This window comes from Pteropus medius, unplaced genomic scaffold (genome assembly GCF_902729225.1).
Source record: "Pteropus medius unplaced genomic scaffold, Ma_sr-lr_union100, whole genome shotgun sequence".
Classification (NCBI taxonomy): Eukaryota; Metazoa; Chordata; class Mammalia; order Chiroptera; family Pteropodidae; genus Pteropus; species Pteropus medius.
This window is the reverse complement of record NW_024342471.1, coordinates 15,477,390-15,493,998: the sequence shown is the minus strand read 5'-3', so window position 1 is coordinate 15,493,998 and position 16,609 is coordinate 15,477,390. Positions and strand designations below refer to the sequence as shown.

The window sequence follows — 16,609 nt, the reverse complement described above, 5'->3', positions numbered from 1 at the left end:
CTATATGTCAGATACTATGCTGGCCAACTATATTTTATCTATGGCTGCATAACACATTATTTAAACAACAAACATTTATTATTCCTCACTTTTTGTATGGTAGGACTTCAGGAGTGGCTTAGCTAGGTGGATCTCTTATGAGGTTACAGTCAGCCAGAGCCATGGTCACCTGAAGGTTTGACTGGGCCTGAAGGACCCACTTCCAAGATGGCTCGTTGACATGGCTGGCGGTTGACAGGAGGCCTCAGCTCCTCTCCATGTGGACCTTACCATAAGGCAGCTTGAGCATCCTTACAACATGGCTGCTGGCTTCCTTAGAGCAAGCGATCCAAGATGGCAAGATGGAAGCCACAATGCCTTTTATAACCTGGCCTTGAAAGTCACACTCCTTCTCTTCCACGCTATCCTAGTGATTATACAGGACAGCCCTATTCCATTTGGAAGAGAACTTCATCGTGTAGTGAATACCAGGAAGTGGAGCTTATTGGGGGGCATCTTGGAGGCTGGTGACCATGGCAGTGTTAAACAAGATTGATAAAGTCCTTGCTCAAAGAGTTAACAGTCTAAGGGGAGAAGGGGAGAGGAAAATAATCAATCGCTGTACAAATAAATAATTTTAGATTGCTGTAAGTACAATGAAGAAAATCAAATAAGACATAAGTCAGAGCAGGGATCAGCAAACTATAGTCATTGGCCAAATTTGGCCTGGTGCCTGCTTTTGTAAATAAAATTATTGGAACCAACCATGCCCATTCGCTTACATATTGTTGGCTTTCTTCATTTTTTTTTTAATACATATTGTTTATGGTTGTTTTCATGCCATAATGGCAGATTTCAGCAGTTGCAACAGAGACCACGTAGCCTCACATATTTAGCTAAGTTGTTCAGAGAAATTTCTGTCCAAGAGACAACATCTGAGCAGAGACTTGAATGGTTAGAAGGACGCGGCCATGGGAAGAGCTGGGGAGAGAATGTTCCAGAAAACAGAAACATCAGGGTCAAGCCTGTGAAATGAGAACAGCTTTGGTGTGTTGAGGAACAGAGAGGAGGCCAAGGGAGCTGGAACGGAATGACCAACGGGATGAGTGGCAGGAGACGGCCTCAGAGAAGTGGTCGGGAGCCACGTTATATAGATCCTGGGGGCCCCGGCAAGGGGTTGGAATTTTGTTCTAGGAATGATGGGAAGCCGTTAGAGGGTTTTAAGAGAGAGAGGTAGGGTCTGATGGGGATGGGAAAGATACCTGGTGTAGTTTGGCCCCATCCTCTGAGAACATACTGTATGTCAGACACTGTGCTGGCCAACCGTATTTTATCTATGGCAAGACAGGGCCTCTGCTACCCCTCTAAGCACAGCTATCCCAGAATTTGTTGGTCTTACTAAGACTCAGGTAAGGACCTCGGCATTATTGCTTGACTATGTGTTTAACACTTGGCAATCCCTCTTGCCAGAAACTCCTTTCTTTTGACCCATTTTGAGCCCCTTGCTCTCCCTTCTCAGCTTGCCTCTTCTGGATCTAGAATACCTGTGAAGTTGGAAAGAGCGCTAAATTCTGAGCCGTGGATTCCAGACTCTTCCCTGACACCCACTCGCTTGTGATCTTAGAGAGTCAGGCAACCTCTCTGGGCTTCAGTTTCCTCATCTGTAAAATGAGGTGGGAGTCCCGTCGCACTGGACCCATGCACCAGAGACCTAGGGAGAGCCCGAAGGAAGCGTGACAGCACAGATTGGGGTGGGCTTGGCCAGGTTGGGGTAGCTGACTTGGGTGATGGGAAACAGGGGCTGTTGGTTCATTGGACAGAAGGCATCTTGCAAATCCTCTCCTGCTTGAATTTGGAATAACGGGACAGCTCAGCACTTCCCAAAGTCTTTTGGGGGTGGCAGACTGGAATTGTTTGGGCCAAGACTTTTGAAGGATATGAGAGAGTCAGTATGCATATCCAAGTCAGTCTTGGGTATTCGAAAGAGCACAGGACCTGTTGTCAGAGGAACCCTGCCTCCACAGCTTATTTGTCCTGTGCCCTCTGTTTCCCCAATTTTCTCATCTATGAAATGGGTAGAATCTCACTAAGATGCTTCTTTCTATTGTAAGAGGCACTAGCATTTTGAGTCCCACTAAAAAAACAAAAAACAAACATAGACCAATTCAATTATAATGCAATGCTTTCTTAGCACTTGGAATTGTTATTGTGTATTTATTAAAGAGTTCTAAGACTTACTTAGACATTGTTTTTAAAGTCACACACACACATCATTCTTGTGCACAAATATCAAGGAAAATGTAAGTGAAATAAATTAGTTAAGGAACTCCTTTAAGTTCTTCATGGCCAACATCCAGCTCATCTAGATCACTTTTCCACCCAGAATCTCCCTTGTCCATATTTTTTCTCTCACTGCTGTCCTCCATACCATTAAAAGCTTTGATCACGCACATTTCTTGAGAGAATGTCCCACTATTGTCCCCGGAATTTTCTTTGAACCCGCTTACTCCTATCCTGCGGGTTTGACCCTGCCTGGTGCTTTCTCCCTCTTATCAGAAGGTGTCAACAGGTTTTCAGGAAGCAACCAAGACTCATGTGCCTCCCGCAAATGATCTTTAAGTCGTTTATGATGAAATACACAGAGGGCGTAGCTGTCCAGTCAGGCCACCGGAAATAACGACCACCACCAGATCTAATCGACAGCAAATGCGAGATGCCATTGCTTTAAAGACACAGCCTAACTTCATAGACATCATAATGTGGAAAACAAAGTGCATCGTAGAATTTTTACAATATCACAATTACTGCTGCCTCCGGGGGTTTATGCGAGGATGAAATAAATCTGTGAGGGGCCCTGACCACAGGCCCCAAAGTGCCCGGCTCAGCAGTGACCACTCCTTGGCTTTGCTCAACAGTCCCCTGACTCTTGTGGCCCAGGGCATCACCCTCATGGGGTCACTCAGGTTTATGGTGACAATCGCTGCCCCCGCCAGACATGATCTCAAAGCCATAAAGGCTTTTACAGTTTCACTCTCCCCTGAGATAAGACTGGGGAGCCCTTCCCAAGGCCAGGGAGCAATTTCAGAACTGTAGGGGGAGGGACAGGGCGGTGCACAAGAAGGGAAATGGAACAAGTTTTATGGCCCCAAGTTCTCTAACAAGACCACGTTCTCATATCATCAGCTTGAACCTGCAGGTGAGACCTCAGCACCTGGACCACAGTGACATTTGTTTGCTCGTTCATTCATTCGTTCATTCGTTCGTTTGTTCATTCATTCGTTCATTCGTTTGTTCGTTCATTTGTTTAGTCGTTCATTTAACTAACAGGGACTAGAGTACAGGGCTAGTATGGATGATCTCACTCTGCTACTATTATGGTCTATGTGGACCCGGGGCAACTCATTTCCTCTCATCTATAAAACAACTCACCTCACAGCCTCACTGAGGTTGGCTACACAAGACCAGTGTGCCAGCACACTTAGCACACAGTAGGACCGCACCTGACACTGTTCAAATCCCTTCCCTCACCATCAACATTCATCTTACCTGTGCTTTGCTCCTCTTGCTCTTTCCAGCCCGGATGGTGGAGTGGCCTGGAGTCAAGTCCTTCCCTACATCTCTCTCCTGGCTACAGTCTCTCTCTAAATGAGCGCACACAACTATTTAGCTTTTTTTTTTCTTTTCATATATTTTTATTAAGGTAAAATTTCCATACATTAAAACTCATTATTCGTAGTGTATGGTTCTGCAAGCCTTGGCAAATGTATATGTTCAATTAAAACACCATTACCGGCCTACAGCCATGCCACTCTGAACAAGCCCGATCCAGTCTGATCTCAGAAGCTAAGCAGGGTGGGGCCTGGTTAGTACTTGGAGGGGAGACCACCTAGGAAGATCAGGTGCTGTAGGCATAAAAAAAAAAATAAGAGATTGTAAGCTGACAAGGTCTTTGCAATCTGCGAGGTCAACCAAGGGTTGCCTCGCCTAAAAAAAAAATAAGAAAAAATAAAAATAAAATAAGTAAAATAAAATACCACTGCCATCAAGATACAGAGAATGTCCATCACCCTCCAGGCTCTTCCCCTCTGCCCCTTCTTGTTCAAACCCCTCACCCCAGCTCTAGCCCCTGGCAACCACTGCATCTGTCTTTAGACTTGTGCCTTTTCCAGAATATCATGTAGATGGGATCTTATCATAGTCAGCCTTTGGGGTCTGACTCCTCACACTCTGAATGATGCGTCTGAGACCCAGGGGCTTGTATCAGCAGTTCGTGCCATTTTCTTGCTGAGTGGTATTCCCATGTGGGTTTTCAATCTCAGGCTTAAGGCTTGACTTTACCTCTCCTTCTCCTTGAGCTCTGGGCTTATGAACGATGCTTTCTTGGATCTTTAATTGGCATCTCAAATAAAGCATCCCAACGGAACTCTGCTTTCTACGCCAAAGCCACAGCGCCTCCAAGCTTCCGCGTTGCAGGAACCGTTGCCGCCAGCCCCACAGCTGCTTCTCTTTTTTCCTTCACACATCCAACCCAGGGCTACCTTCCGAAACATCCCAATCTGGCCTCCCCTCTCCCCCACCACCTACGTTCGTCTTCAATGCTGGATAACAATTTACCCCGAGTTTAGTGGTTTAAAACAACACGCATCTGTTATCGCATAGTGTCCGGTCACATGGGCGTGCCGTGACAGCGTTCTCTGCTCAGGGTCTTACACAGCTGAAATCAAAGTATTGGATGGGCTACGTCTCTACCTGAAGGCTCTGGGGAAGGATTCACTTCCTAGTTCATCGAGGCTGTCACCTGAATTCCGTTTCTCATGGTCGTAGGATTGAGGTCACCATTTCCTAGCTGGCTGTGAGCGGGGGTTCCCTCTCAGCTTCTAGAGACCGCCAGCATTCCTTGCAATGTGGCCCCCTCCATCTTCGAAGCCAGGCACAGAGAATTTCCTTCATGCCGACTCCCTCTCACACTTCTAATTTCATTTGCCAGAAAGAGCCCAGCCCCCTCTAGGGGTTCACCTGATTAGGACAGGCTCCCCAAGGGAAATCTCCCTATCACCAAGTCAACTGGTTAGGGACCTCCAGAACATCTGCAGAATCCCTTCACAGCAGCACTCAGATTAGTGTCTGATTAAATAATTGGAAGAAGGTGCCTATAGAGCAGGGGCAGGCGTCTCGGGGGTCACCTTAGAATTCTCTTTTGTTCCTTCACACATCCAACCCATAAGCGAGCTCTTGGCGGGGCTCCTGGCTACCACACCACTCTAGTCCAAGCTGCCATTATCTCCCCTGGACCACCTCACAGATCACCTCTGGGCTTCTCTGCTTCTACTCGTGTTCCCTATAGCCCGTTCTCTACACAGCGGAGAGTAACCTTTTAAGAACACGGATCAGATCTCATCACCTCCCTATTTAAAAACTTTTAAGAGTTTTCTATTGCACTGAAAATAAAACCCAAGATCTTCCTCATGGCCTAGAAGGCCCCACCTGCTCCTGCCCCCGCCTACCTCTCAGACTTCATCTTTCAATCCGCTCCAGCCACACTGACCTTTTTGTTTACCTTCCAAGATGCTCAGCTTGTTCCCACCTCGGGGCTTTAACGCTTGCAGTTCCTTCCACCTGGCACGCCTTTCCCCCAGGGCTCTGTGTAGCTGGCCCCTTCTCATCCTCCAGCTCTCAGGCCAGATTCACCTCCTCAGGGAGGCCCCCCAGACTCCTCAGTCTGATGTGACCCCATCCCCCGACCTTTCAAATTACCCTATTTCGTTATTTTTACTTCACATTCACGCTTTCACCACGACTTGTTTTACTTTTAAAGAACTCGACTGTTTGACAGTCTGACAGCACTGGACTATTTGAAATTACCTTTATTTATTTATTCACTCAAACGCTATCTACTTGCTCCCTCTAGAAGATAAAATCAGAGACTTTATTTGTCTTGCTCACTTGTGTACCCTGGTGCCTAGAAAGGTGCACAGCACAGAGTAGGCACCCACTACATATTTGCTGAGCAAGTGAATGAACGAATGAACGTGTACGACTCTTGAATTGGTTCCCTCCTCTGCATTTCTACTGCCACCATTTTGGTGCAGACCTCACCATCTCTCACTGGCCCAGTGCACGGGTGTCCTCACTGGTCTCATTGCTTACAGTCACAGCCCCTCCAATCTCTCCTCCACAAAGCTGCCAGGACGATCCTTTAGAAATATAGATCTGGCTATAGCCTTTCTCCGATCTAAAATCGCCAGTGGTTTCTTATTTCCCCAAAAGAAATTCCAGCGGCCCGGTGTCTGAGGTCCTCACCACCTGGCCCAGACCAGCTGTCGTAGCATCCATCCAGGTGTGAGATAAGGACTTCAGTGGCATGCCGAGTGATTTTAGAGATGCACAGGGATGGCACTAAGTGATATTGTCCCCAAAGCCTGTCTCTTTACAGGTCTTACTTCCTTCTGAAAACTTGAAGGAGAACGTTTCCATCGGATAGCGTATGTCTTTAACATCTCTCTAAATACTTGTCAATTTCCAGTTTGAAGAAGAAAAAGCAGAGCTTTCCTGGGCGATCCTCTCTGGCTGCACCTTGAGAATATTGTTTTCTTTTCACTCTAATTTTTCAACCATCTCCTGTTTATAGAAAGTGACACTGGTTTCCCATTTATGTCAGTGATCAGTATAAAGAGAATGACTATGAATCGATTTAAAGGAAAATATTAAGTAGCGGAAGGTGCAGTGGTCCGCGGGTATGCAGAGGGTCAGGATGGCACGTGCAATGACTGAAGGTTGGGAAGTGAGGGGCTCCGTCCTCCCTCCCACCCGCAGGCTGTGCATCCGGCTGCCTGCCCCGGCCCATTCTCTCCCCTCAGCCTCAAATGCACTTGAGTCTTTTCTCTACCTTACTATTGCCCCTGAATCCCTCTCCTGCGTGTGCCCATCACTCCCTTGCCCAGACTGCAGTAATCTCATTCTCTCTCAAACTGTCATCTCTCTAGCTGTCACTCACAAGCCTTTGACTCTTAATATTCAACTACTTGTTATTTCTCCCCATACAAGTGAAAATAGTAAGCACCCACAGGGAGGTGCTTTGTGGTACCGACACTGCGCAACACCCAGATGCTTTGGCACAGGGCTTTGCCCACCGACATTTGTCAAATGACGAACTACCCACAGTTCACACTACTTCTGTGCTCACCACGCAGTGACCGAGTCATCAGTGCCCTCCTCCATTCCATCATGGTGGCCCCTGGAGCTGGACAGCAGGCATGTGAATCTCAGCTGTCACACTGGCTGTGGACCTTGGTCAAGTTCCCTTCCTCCTCCTGAGCCTTGGTTTCCTCGTTTGTACAGCAGAACAAGAAGAGCTGACTCATGGAGTTGTTGTGGGGATTAAATTATGTCTACCAATGTTCGACAAAGTGGAAGAGCTCAATAAATGTCTTTGACATCAAGATTTGGTTTTCAGCTCCACCAGCATCAAGTAGAATCATGGGATCTTGTGATTCGGGTTTCTTCGATCATGGCTTGGAATTTACATATGACACTCCGATTCGAGAAATGTAAATTAAAGGTGATCTGGGTTCCACAAAAGAGGAAATAAGGCAATGCCACTGATTTGGGATGACAGGTCATTCACGCTGCATAGAACTTCCTTTGGATCCTCACTATAGCCTATCACCCATAGTCCCTTTCACTTCTCATGCCTGCTCTTTGAGTAGTGGGGCTCCATTTGTAATAATGGGATAAAAAGCTACTAACATTATGGCTGGGGAAGCAACCTTTGTAGGGGTTGCTCAGTGAGGCCACATGGGTTGGTAGAAGAAGCACAGGTGTGTGCCTTGGACAATTTCCTTCCCCTCTCTGAACCTCGGTTTCATTACCTCTAAAATGAGGATAATGGCATTTGCTGTTTATCTCTCAAGCTGATGTTGTTTTGCAGCTGAAATGGAAATCAAGCTCTGGCCTCCACCCACGCTGAGATCTGAGATTAAAGGGCAAAGGGCTGATGAAGTGGAGGAGCCAAGGCCAGAGGAATTTATGGCAGCTCAGGGTTTATGGTTTTGATAGGGATTTATTAAGCATACTCTAGGACTGCGATAGCCTCCTTGGCGCCCACCCCCCATGTCCATGCTGGCAGAGGCATGGACAAGGCTTCTGTTGCTACATTATAGAAAACATTTCCTGGTGCTCGTCAGTGGAGGGAAGGGACAGGGGAAGGTGGGAGTGGCCCCCGGATCAGGCAAGCAGTGCTCCTGAGGCCGGAGACCTCAATGGTTAGCCTCTCACTGGAAAGGGGCTGGCTGAAGAGTTCACATTCACTGAGTCCCCAGTGACAGCCACTTGGGGCGCCTCATATACACAATTAGTATCATCTCTTACAGTTACTATCATCTCAGTCAGTTTAATCTTGACATCACCCCTGTAAGGAGGGATCGGTCCCATTTTACAGATGCAGCTCAGAGAGGTGGGGTGACCTGACCAAGGTTACACTGATCTTGGAGATGTGTGACTCCCAGACTAGAACTGTTGTCCTTTCCCTTGGGGAAGAGCTGAAAGGGTCACCCTGCTCTACCCTCGTCCTTGAGGGACACCCCACCAAGGCATCCCACAGTCCAGGCATCGCAAACCCCCCTCTACCCATCCGCTGAATGCCCGTGGTGTGCTGGTCAATGTTTAACAACAGGCTCTCCAGCGGGAAGCCTTGATCCGTAGTGTTTGCCAGTTCTTCTGGTGTACATGCCCCCACTCCCTGTATCCATGTCGCCTTGTGACCTTAGGAAGAGAAGTGAACAGCTGGCTGCCACGAGCCAGCTCCAGCACACCCCCGAGCGCATGTGAGGCTGTGGCCTGTGGTGGCTCGTTTTTCTCAAATGCATCCCTTGCTTTTATTCTTTTTCAAAACACCTCTTGCTCTGATGACATTTCCCCACGCCTACTCATCGCTTATTGCTGGTAGGTTGACCCAGGACCCAGAATAGGGCTCCTTCTCAGACCCTGAGAGTAGATGACAGACCAACCCATGAACCCTTGTTTTCCTTCCAGATCTTTCCATCACCCCCTCACTTATCGACTTTCACTCTCTCCATATACTGAGTACTCAGAATCAAGAGACCAGAGTTCCGGATTTCCACCTCTGCCTCTCAAGGAAAATCACTTCCCCTGACCTTCAGTTTCCCCATCTATAGAGTAGGGGTCAATAATAATAATAATAATGCCTAACTTGCTTACTTCTCGACGCGAAGATTAAACAAGAATGGGTATGAAAGCACTTTGCGCACTGTAGACAACTATCCAACTATTTTCATTCTTATCGCTAACACCTGAAAGGAAGAAAAGACACCCATCCGAGGACTTAGAAAACATATGTGCCATTTATTTTGCTTTATAAACTTTTGTTAAAACACACAAGAAATTTGTTTTTGCTTCTTTGCCCCATTGGGTGGCAGTGACAGGGGCTCAGGTGTCAGCATGGGACCTAACGACATTCACAGCCACAGGAAGATGTTGATGCATCTGACAGAACCCAGCCCACTTCCAGAATTGCTTGATGTGAATTTCACATTCCAAACCAGTCAGGGCAAACCACAGAGCAATTTGGCAAAAGTAATTAGCCTGGTCATCACAAGAGATCTAGGAGCATCCATTTCCAACCCTCTCCTCTCCTTTCTGTCCACTCTCAGGAGAGCCTGTGGATTCTGGAAGCTTCTGAGAGCTGCCTGGAGAAGGGGTTGTCTCCGAGGAGGAATCACAGGGTCCGTGCTTGCCCTCCCAACCTTTTCTTAGTCCATCAGATTTTGTTTCTGGACCACAACTCAGGTAGGAAAAAAAAAAAAAATCCAGTGTGGTGTCCTCAGTTCAGAATCAGAAAAGTAAACTTGCCTTTATTTTGTTTCCTGCATTACAATAAAATTATTAAAAGAGAATAGATTTCTCCTCCAGGAAGAGTTGATTTGGGCGGAGGGCTGACCCTCTGCCCCAGAAAATTGCTACCATTAAAAGCCACTGTCTCCCCACTCCATCCCACGGGAAATCCTTATCTCTACTTTGTTCCCATGACAGAGGCCTGAGCGACACTGTGGGGCAGACGGACAAACAGTGGGAATGAGCGGGATGACCAGAATGACTCCCGCTTCCCTACCAGACCAGTCTGAGCCCCTTGGCTGGGATTTCTGGGGAACCTAAATGAAAGGTGGCTGAGGAAGGTTTGAGAGCACTGAGCAGGAGACAATCTCTCCTGGGATTGGGGACCTGGCTTGCTGGAGTGGGAAAGGCCAATCCTGACAGCACTGGAGATGTAGAGATTTCTCTTGAATATACTGTCCCAATGCCCTTCATGCCTCTTTTGCCAAAAGGAATAATCACTAATGATGGGATCTTGGGGCACTGGGGTACTGCCCCCGCCTATTCAGAAGGGTCAGTCCTGGGTGGGGGTTGGTAAGCGGTCTAACTGTCCACCCTTCCACGTAAGCACAGCTCTAGTCCCAGATCTGGTCCCCACTATAATTCCCATTGGCAAGTGGCATTTTTCAGAATTTCCCCCAAAGCCACCAACATTCTGCATGGATGAGGCACTGGCTGTTCTATCCTGGGGTTTTACGGTTCCAGAATGTACCTTGAGCGATGCTCCCCAGAGCAGGTCTCAAACCCAGACCTCTCCCCCGTCCCCCACCCAAACCGTCCCATTCCTAGAACACCAGGCCATATTTGTCTGTCTCCCAAGAGCCAAATCCCTGACACCCATCTCCCAAAGTTGGGGAGTAAAGAGAGAAAAGGGACCCAGGAGTTATGAATCTCCTTGTCGATCAGCAAGCCAGAATCTGGCCACTAACTGGATTTCAGCACATCATCATGACAATTAGTCGTGGGCGTGGGCACGGCTCCTGGGACAAATGAAGTTTTGGCTTCCGAGGCTGGTGAGGGCAGGAAGTCCCTCAACTCGATCACAGTGAGGAGAGAGGGCCCTTTCAGAGTTGTTCAGCCACCACGGTTAGGAGCTCCTGTTCTGATCCAAGCAGACCTGGGATCAAGTCCTGACTTGGTCACTTACCAGCTCTGTGAGTTCCAGAAAAATTACTTAACCTCAGTTTCATCTTCTGTATGGTTCTCTGGGTAGTAGGGAGGATGAAAGGAGGTGACACAAATCAAGTGCCTTAAGACAGTTCTGGGAATAAGGAAGAGCTTGAGACAGGCCCTGGTGGATAATTCCCCCTTGATATCAACTCTGACCTGAAGATTTATCCATCCTTCTCCATTCTTAAGCCTCATCTCTATCTCACCTGGATTACATGAGCTGCCCCCATCTGATCTCCCTGCTTCCTCCAAAACTTCCGGCCTCTGTAGGATCGTTGTCTTGAGCTTATGAAAGCTCAATTCACTGCACACCCCTCTCCAGCTACTCATGGCCTAGGAACCCAGGTCTCAATGCCCCAGTCTGGCATTCAAGGCTCCCCCACTATCTGGCATGACAACTCTGCTCCAGGCAGCCCTCCCCCCGATGCCCTTCTAACCTCCAGGCTTTACCCAGCTCTTTGCCCTCCCTTGGAATGTCCTGTCTCACCTGCTCCACCAGCAAAATCCAACCCTTCCTTAAGGGCCCGGTGCATCGTCTGCCTCTTTCTGGATGCTCTCTCTGACCACTCCGGCCTTCCCTCCAAGTTCCTGCTGCAGTTGTCCACCTCGGACTGTTCTCTCATTGTTGAGAGCCTGTAGAGATCATGACTCCGTCCCCAGGGATCCACCCGAGGGTCCCACCCAAGTCCCTGAAGAAGGGATGAGCTGTGGGTCAGAGAAGGAATGTGTCTTCCTTCTCAACAATCTCCTACACTGTGCCTAGCCCCAGACAGTGCTTTAAAAGTGTTCCCAGAATGACTGGGGACATTGTTTCCAAGTCTTCCTCAGCCTCTGGAGAGGTGGCTTTGGAGACACTAAAAGGGCAGAGGAAGGTGACTGTGGCAGTGGAGAGGGGCGCTGGAGGCTGAGGCAGCAGAACAGAGAAGACTAAGGGGTCACAATCCGACCCAGCCTCAAAGGGCCCTCTGTGACTGGACACTATGACAGCTCTAGGAGAGAAGTACCAGTCTGAGGGGAGGGGAGCTGTGTTAAGGCAAGGTCCCATGTTGTCTCCAGTCAGCAGTCCTTGGGGGGTGAAGAACTTGGGGGTAGATATGGATGAAGGGGAAGGCAGTGGCTTCAGCAAGAGAAAAGTTGTCCAAGGCGGCGGAGGATTTTCCAGCTGGGGTCTCCCCAAGTTAAAGCCCCATCATCCAGAGCAGGTGTGGAGGGTGGCAATGGGATGTGGCCTGCAGCCCAAGTTCCTGGGCTCTTTGCCCTTTCCATTACTGCTCTGGGACTGGCCCTGTTGTCATCTTCATGGTGACCAAGTGACCACCAGGGACTTTCTGAGGGGGCTGCGGGGCCAGCAGAGCCCCTGACCCCCAGCAGCTTGCTAGATGACTTCTTGCTTGGTGATAGTCAGCTGGGGGATGGCAGAGGGGGGCTTGACAATTGTGGCGATGGCTCCTGGCAGGAGCTTGTAGGGCTCAGACCCCGAGCCACCTGGCGGTGAGGGCTGTGGTGTCTCAGGGGTGGCTGGAGGAACAGAGAGAGAGACAGGGACTGCTCAGAATTCCGGCCCTTCGGGGAATAAATAAGAGCCCTAGGAAAGCTCTTCTCCCTTTCTGGGGCTTAGTTTCTTCTATAAAATGAGCAAATGAAATGAGATAATCTTTCAGGTCTCTTACAGCTCACACCTTCTGAGTCCCAGATCATAGTCTAAGTTCCATGAGGTCTGGAAAGTTGTGACTGGGCCAGATTCCATGGTCACAGCCTTTTCCCAGGTCCTACCAATCCCCATCTGTTCCACCATTTGATATGGAGATGTGGGCTGCTTCTCCCAAACCAAGGCCCAAGTCTGACTCTCCCCAAGGACAATGGGACATGTGACAGGAATATACTTTCTCAGAGAGGAGAAGCAACAGTTGAGACCCAAGGGTCTGGCTAACTGGCCTAAAAAATACTATTTCTCTGATATTTAGGTAGATCAGTAACAGAACTAATCACCCCCACCACAGGTTCAGGAAGTGACTTTGACCATGACCCACTTGGCTAACTTTATTCAATGGGCAACTTTCCCAAAGAACAATCTTATTTTATGTGGTTCACCGCATCCCAATGATAATCTTAGTCTTTGAATAACTTTGCCCAGTGACAAACTCACTCTTGTGAGATTTCACCTCAGAGGAGCATTTAGCCTGAAGGACATCCCCACTCAATGAATAGTCTCACCCAACTGTCTAATAGATAGCCTTATCCAAGTGAGCAGCTTTACTCAATGAACAAGTTTACCTAGTGGACAACACCTACTGGATTTTCACCCCAATAGACATCCTCACCCAAGGGGCAATCTTGTCTGGTGGATTGCCTCATCCCAAGAACAGCTTCATTCAGTAGAGGCTGTCAATCACCGCAATGAATAACAGCCTTAACAAAGGAACAATCTTACTCCTCGTTCTCTGGAGCCCAGAGAACAGTTGTATTGTGGTTCCCATGTTATAGACCCAACCTTCCCCTGGCACCGCTCCCAGGCTCCAGCCTCACCCCATTCCTCAGTAGAACCCAAGATGCCCACCTGCCTGCCCCCTGGGTCGGGGCCACTCACACATCTGTCCATTGCTGAGGTGAGCAGGCATCGTGTTGGCAACGATGACGTTGGTGCCCATGTGTTCCTGCATCAGGTGAGGGTGCAGAGGGTGATGGGCATGAGTTGCATCACTGGAGGACCCTGCAGGTAGAGGGGGTGCTCAATGAGGATGGAGAGTCTGGGATAACGACTGTGGGCCTGAGGCACCATTTGCCTCAGGTGTAGCCAGTCAACCTGTCCGTCCATTATCGATGGTGCTTATTGGGTTTCTATTCCCTATTGTGCTAAGACCTGATGGATGAAAGGAAATAGAACATTTAAAAGTCAAGAGAAACTAATGCAAAAGCCCTGAGGCGGGAGAGCTTTGTGTGTTTGAGAGAGAAGGATAAAGTTGTGAGATGGGGGAAGTTGTATGAGATGGTGGAAACGGGGCAGAAACCAAACGACAAGCATGGGTTAGTAAACTGGGGCTTACCATTCCCATCCATGGGCCTCATGAGGGTACTGAGAGGACCCAACAAACCAAGAGAACAAAAGCGATTTGAAAGAAACAAGGAGCATGTAAGGAAGCTCTGAGATCATTTAAATATTGTCATGAGTAGCGTATCGATTGCATGTTAATATAATGGATTTAATCGATGGCTCTCAAAGCTTTTTGGCACAAAAGTCGTTCAACCATTTGGTCCCAACTCGCCTTTCAGTCTCATCCCCACACCTCTGCTTCAGCCAAGGTGACCTACTTCCAGCATCTACGTTTCCCTGTACTTTCCGATCTCTATGCTGTTGCTCATGTGTTGCTTCCGTTACAGACGCTTTCTCCACCACTCCAGGTCCACATGTCCAAATTCCGGCTCAGATACTTTCTCCTTTGGGAAGTCTCTTCGGATTCTCTGTACTCCAGTAGGAAGTAAACCTCTCCTTCCTTGGAATTCCTACAGTAGCCTATCTGCAACCCTGCTTTTGGGAGCAATCACTTCCTCTGTCTGTGAATATTACAATTATAGGTGTATTTTTCTCCTCTCTTTGAGGGCCTGGCAATGTGTCTGGAACACAGTAACTGTTTCAAAAAAATGTGTCAGAGAGTGATAATACTATATAAGGTGTGGTCAGTAACATAACAATGATAGAATTTTAGGGCTTGCAGGAGGCCTCTGAAGTACCCTTGTTTTAATAATAGCTATTAATTATTGAGCACCTATTATGTGCCAGGCACCGTTTTACAGTGCTTTTCATTTTTGACATTATTTAGTCCTTACATTAACCCTATAGGGTGGGTATCATTATTATCCCAGTCTACAGATGAGATTACAGGGTCCAGAGAGATTAAAATCTTACCCAAGTTTGTCTGGCAACAGAGCACAAGCGCCTTCCTGATCTTGATCTCAGTGACACCTGATTTGTAATATCCCCATATGTACCGGGTCCAAGCGAACACGAAATGAGTTACCATATGACGATGCTTCCCTACTGGGAGTGATTTGGGCCCCTCAGGGGACATTTGACAATATTCGAAAGCATTTTTGGTTGTCCCTGGTGGAGGAGTGCCACTGGCATTTCATGGGCAGAGGCCATGTGGCTAGACCAATCAACGCACACGTCAGCCCCCACATAGCATTAGTGCTGAGGCTGAGCAAACTTGCCCTCGGCCGTATCACCACCAATAACTACATCACCTGCAAAATCTTGAGTCCAAGCTTCTTCACTTAGATGTCACCTCTTACCTTCCCAGCTCACTTCATTTAGTACCATCGCTACAAAAATTCTTCGACCCTATTGAGCATGCCAATTCATTGACCTTCACTTTTCACTATTTGTCACCCCCATCTTTATTTCCCTTTTAGTCCAGTCAAAATTCCACTGTCCATCATTATGATCACTCCTTTGCAATCATCCTCAGCTCCCTCATAGTTCCCCCGCCACAGCAAAACATTTTCAAAGGGTCGTCTACTCTTGTTAGAGTTGTCTACTCTCGTCATCTCCGCTTCGTCACTTTCTCACTTGCTCACCCTGTAACACTTCCCCATCTGGGTTCCTTTCCGAAGGTTCTCTGACACTGTTCTTTTCACAATCGCAAAGAGCTTCCATGTTGCCCATCCGATGGACACCTCCATCTTGTAGAATTTAACACCATTAAATGCTTTGTTCTCCTTACTCCTTAAAACACGCTCTTCTCTTGGATTCTGGAACGTCCCTGGCTTGGCTCCTATCCCTTGGCTAGTCTTCCCACAATCCCCTTCCATGGCACCTAATTGCTAGAACACACGGAGCTGCCTTTCCTCCTGAGCTTTGGGTTTGTGTTTGAGCAACAAACCGAAACATCCAACTGCCTCCTTGATAACTCAACGTGGATGTCTAACAGTTGTCTCAAGTTTAATTAAAGTCTGAAATGGATCTCTTGGTCCACCTCTTACCACCACCACCATACACAGACTGGAACTGTTTTCCCTCATCTCAGTAACTTACCCCGCCAGTGTTCCTCTTACTCAAAGCAAAAAAGTAGGTTTCGTCCTTGACTCTTCCCCTCCTTCGCACACCCCACATTTGATCAGTGGGCAAACCCTGTGGTTTCTTTCCTCCTAACAGACGATCAAATTTCCCTCTGCTGCGAGACGTCCAGTCATGCCTCAGCCCAAGCCTCCATCGTCCTTCCTCTGACAGGAGACAACAGCATTCTCGGGGGTCTCCTGCCTCTACTTTGCCCTGCCCCCCCCAATATTCACTTTCTACACTACAATAAGAGTGGTTTGTTCAAAACACTAGTCTGATCTTCACTCTTCTTAGTGTAGTTGCATGAGAATAAATTCCGAATTTCTGACCATGGTCTGCAAAACCAGATGCGTGTCATTTGGTTTCCACCCAATTTCCATCTTCATCTCACACAGCTCCCCCATCTCATAACTTTATTCTTCTCTCTTAAACACTCTAACCTCTCCTACTTCAGGGATTCCGTATTGGTTTCTTTTGCCTGGAATGTTTTTCTTTCGTTCTTTCTTTTTTTTTTTT

The 16,609-nt window shown here is 47.9% G+C and overlaps 1 protein-coding gene and 1 pseudogene across 2 annotated transcripts in view; one reads left to right on the top strand and one right to left on the bottom strand.

The window, feature by feature from the left end:
• Positions 1-3,771: 3,771 nt before the first annotated feature.
• LOC120604025 (uncharacterized) lies at positions 3,772-3,890 on the top strand (annotated as a pseudogene).
• Positions 3,891-12,270: 8,380 nt separating this feature from the next.
• Positions 12,271-16,609, bottom strand: part of HNF4A (hepatocyte nuclear factor 4 alpha) — a 24,295-nt gene continuing 19,956 nt past the window's right edge. Inside the window, exons 9-10 of one of the 2 annotated variants that reach the window (XM_039864390.1) lie at positions 13,595-13,747; positions 12,271-12,555 (exon numbers count right to left, since the gene is read on the bottom strand). In XM_039864390.1, the coding sequence (XP_039720324.1) occupies positions 12,413-12,555; positions 13,595-13,747 (296 nt within the window). In that variant the 3' untranslated portion in view covers positions 12,271-12,412. The remainder of the gene's footprint in view (positions 12,556-13,594; positions 13,748-16,609) is intronic. The other variant, XM_039864391.1, reaches the window with a different exon arrangement.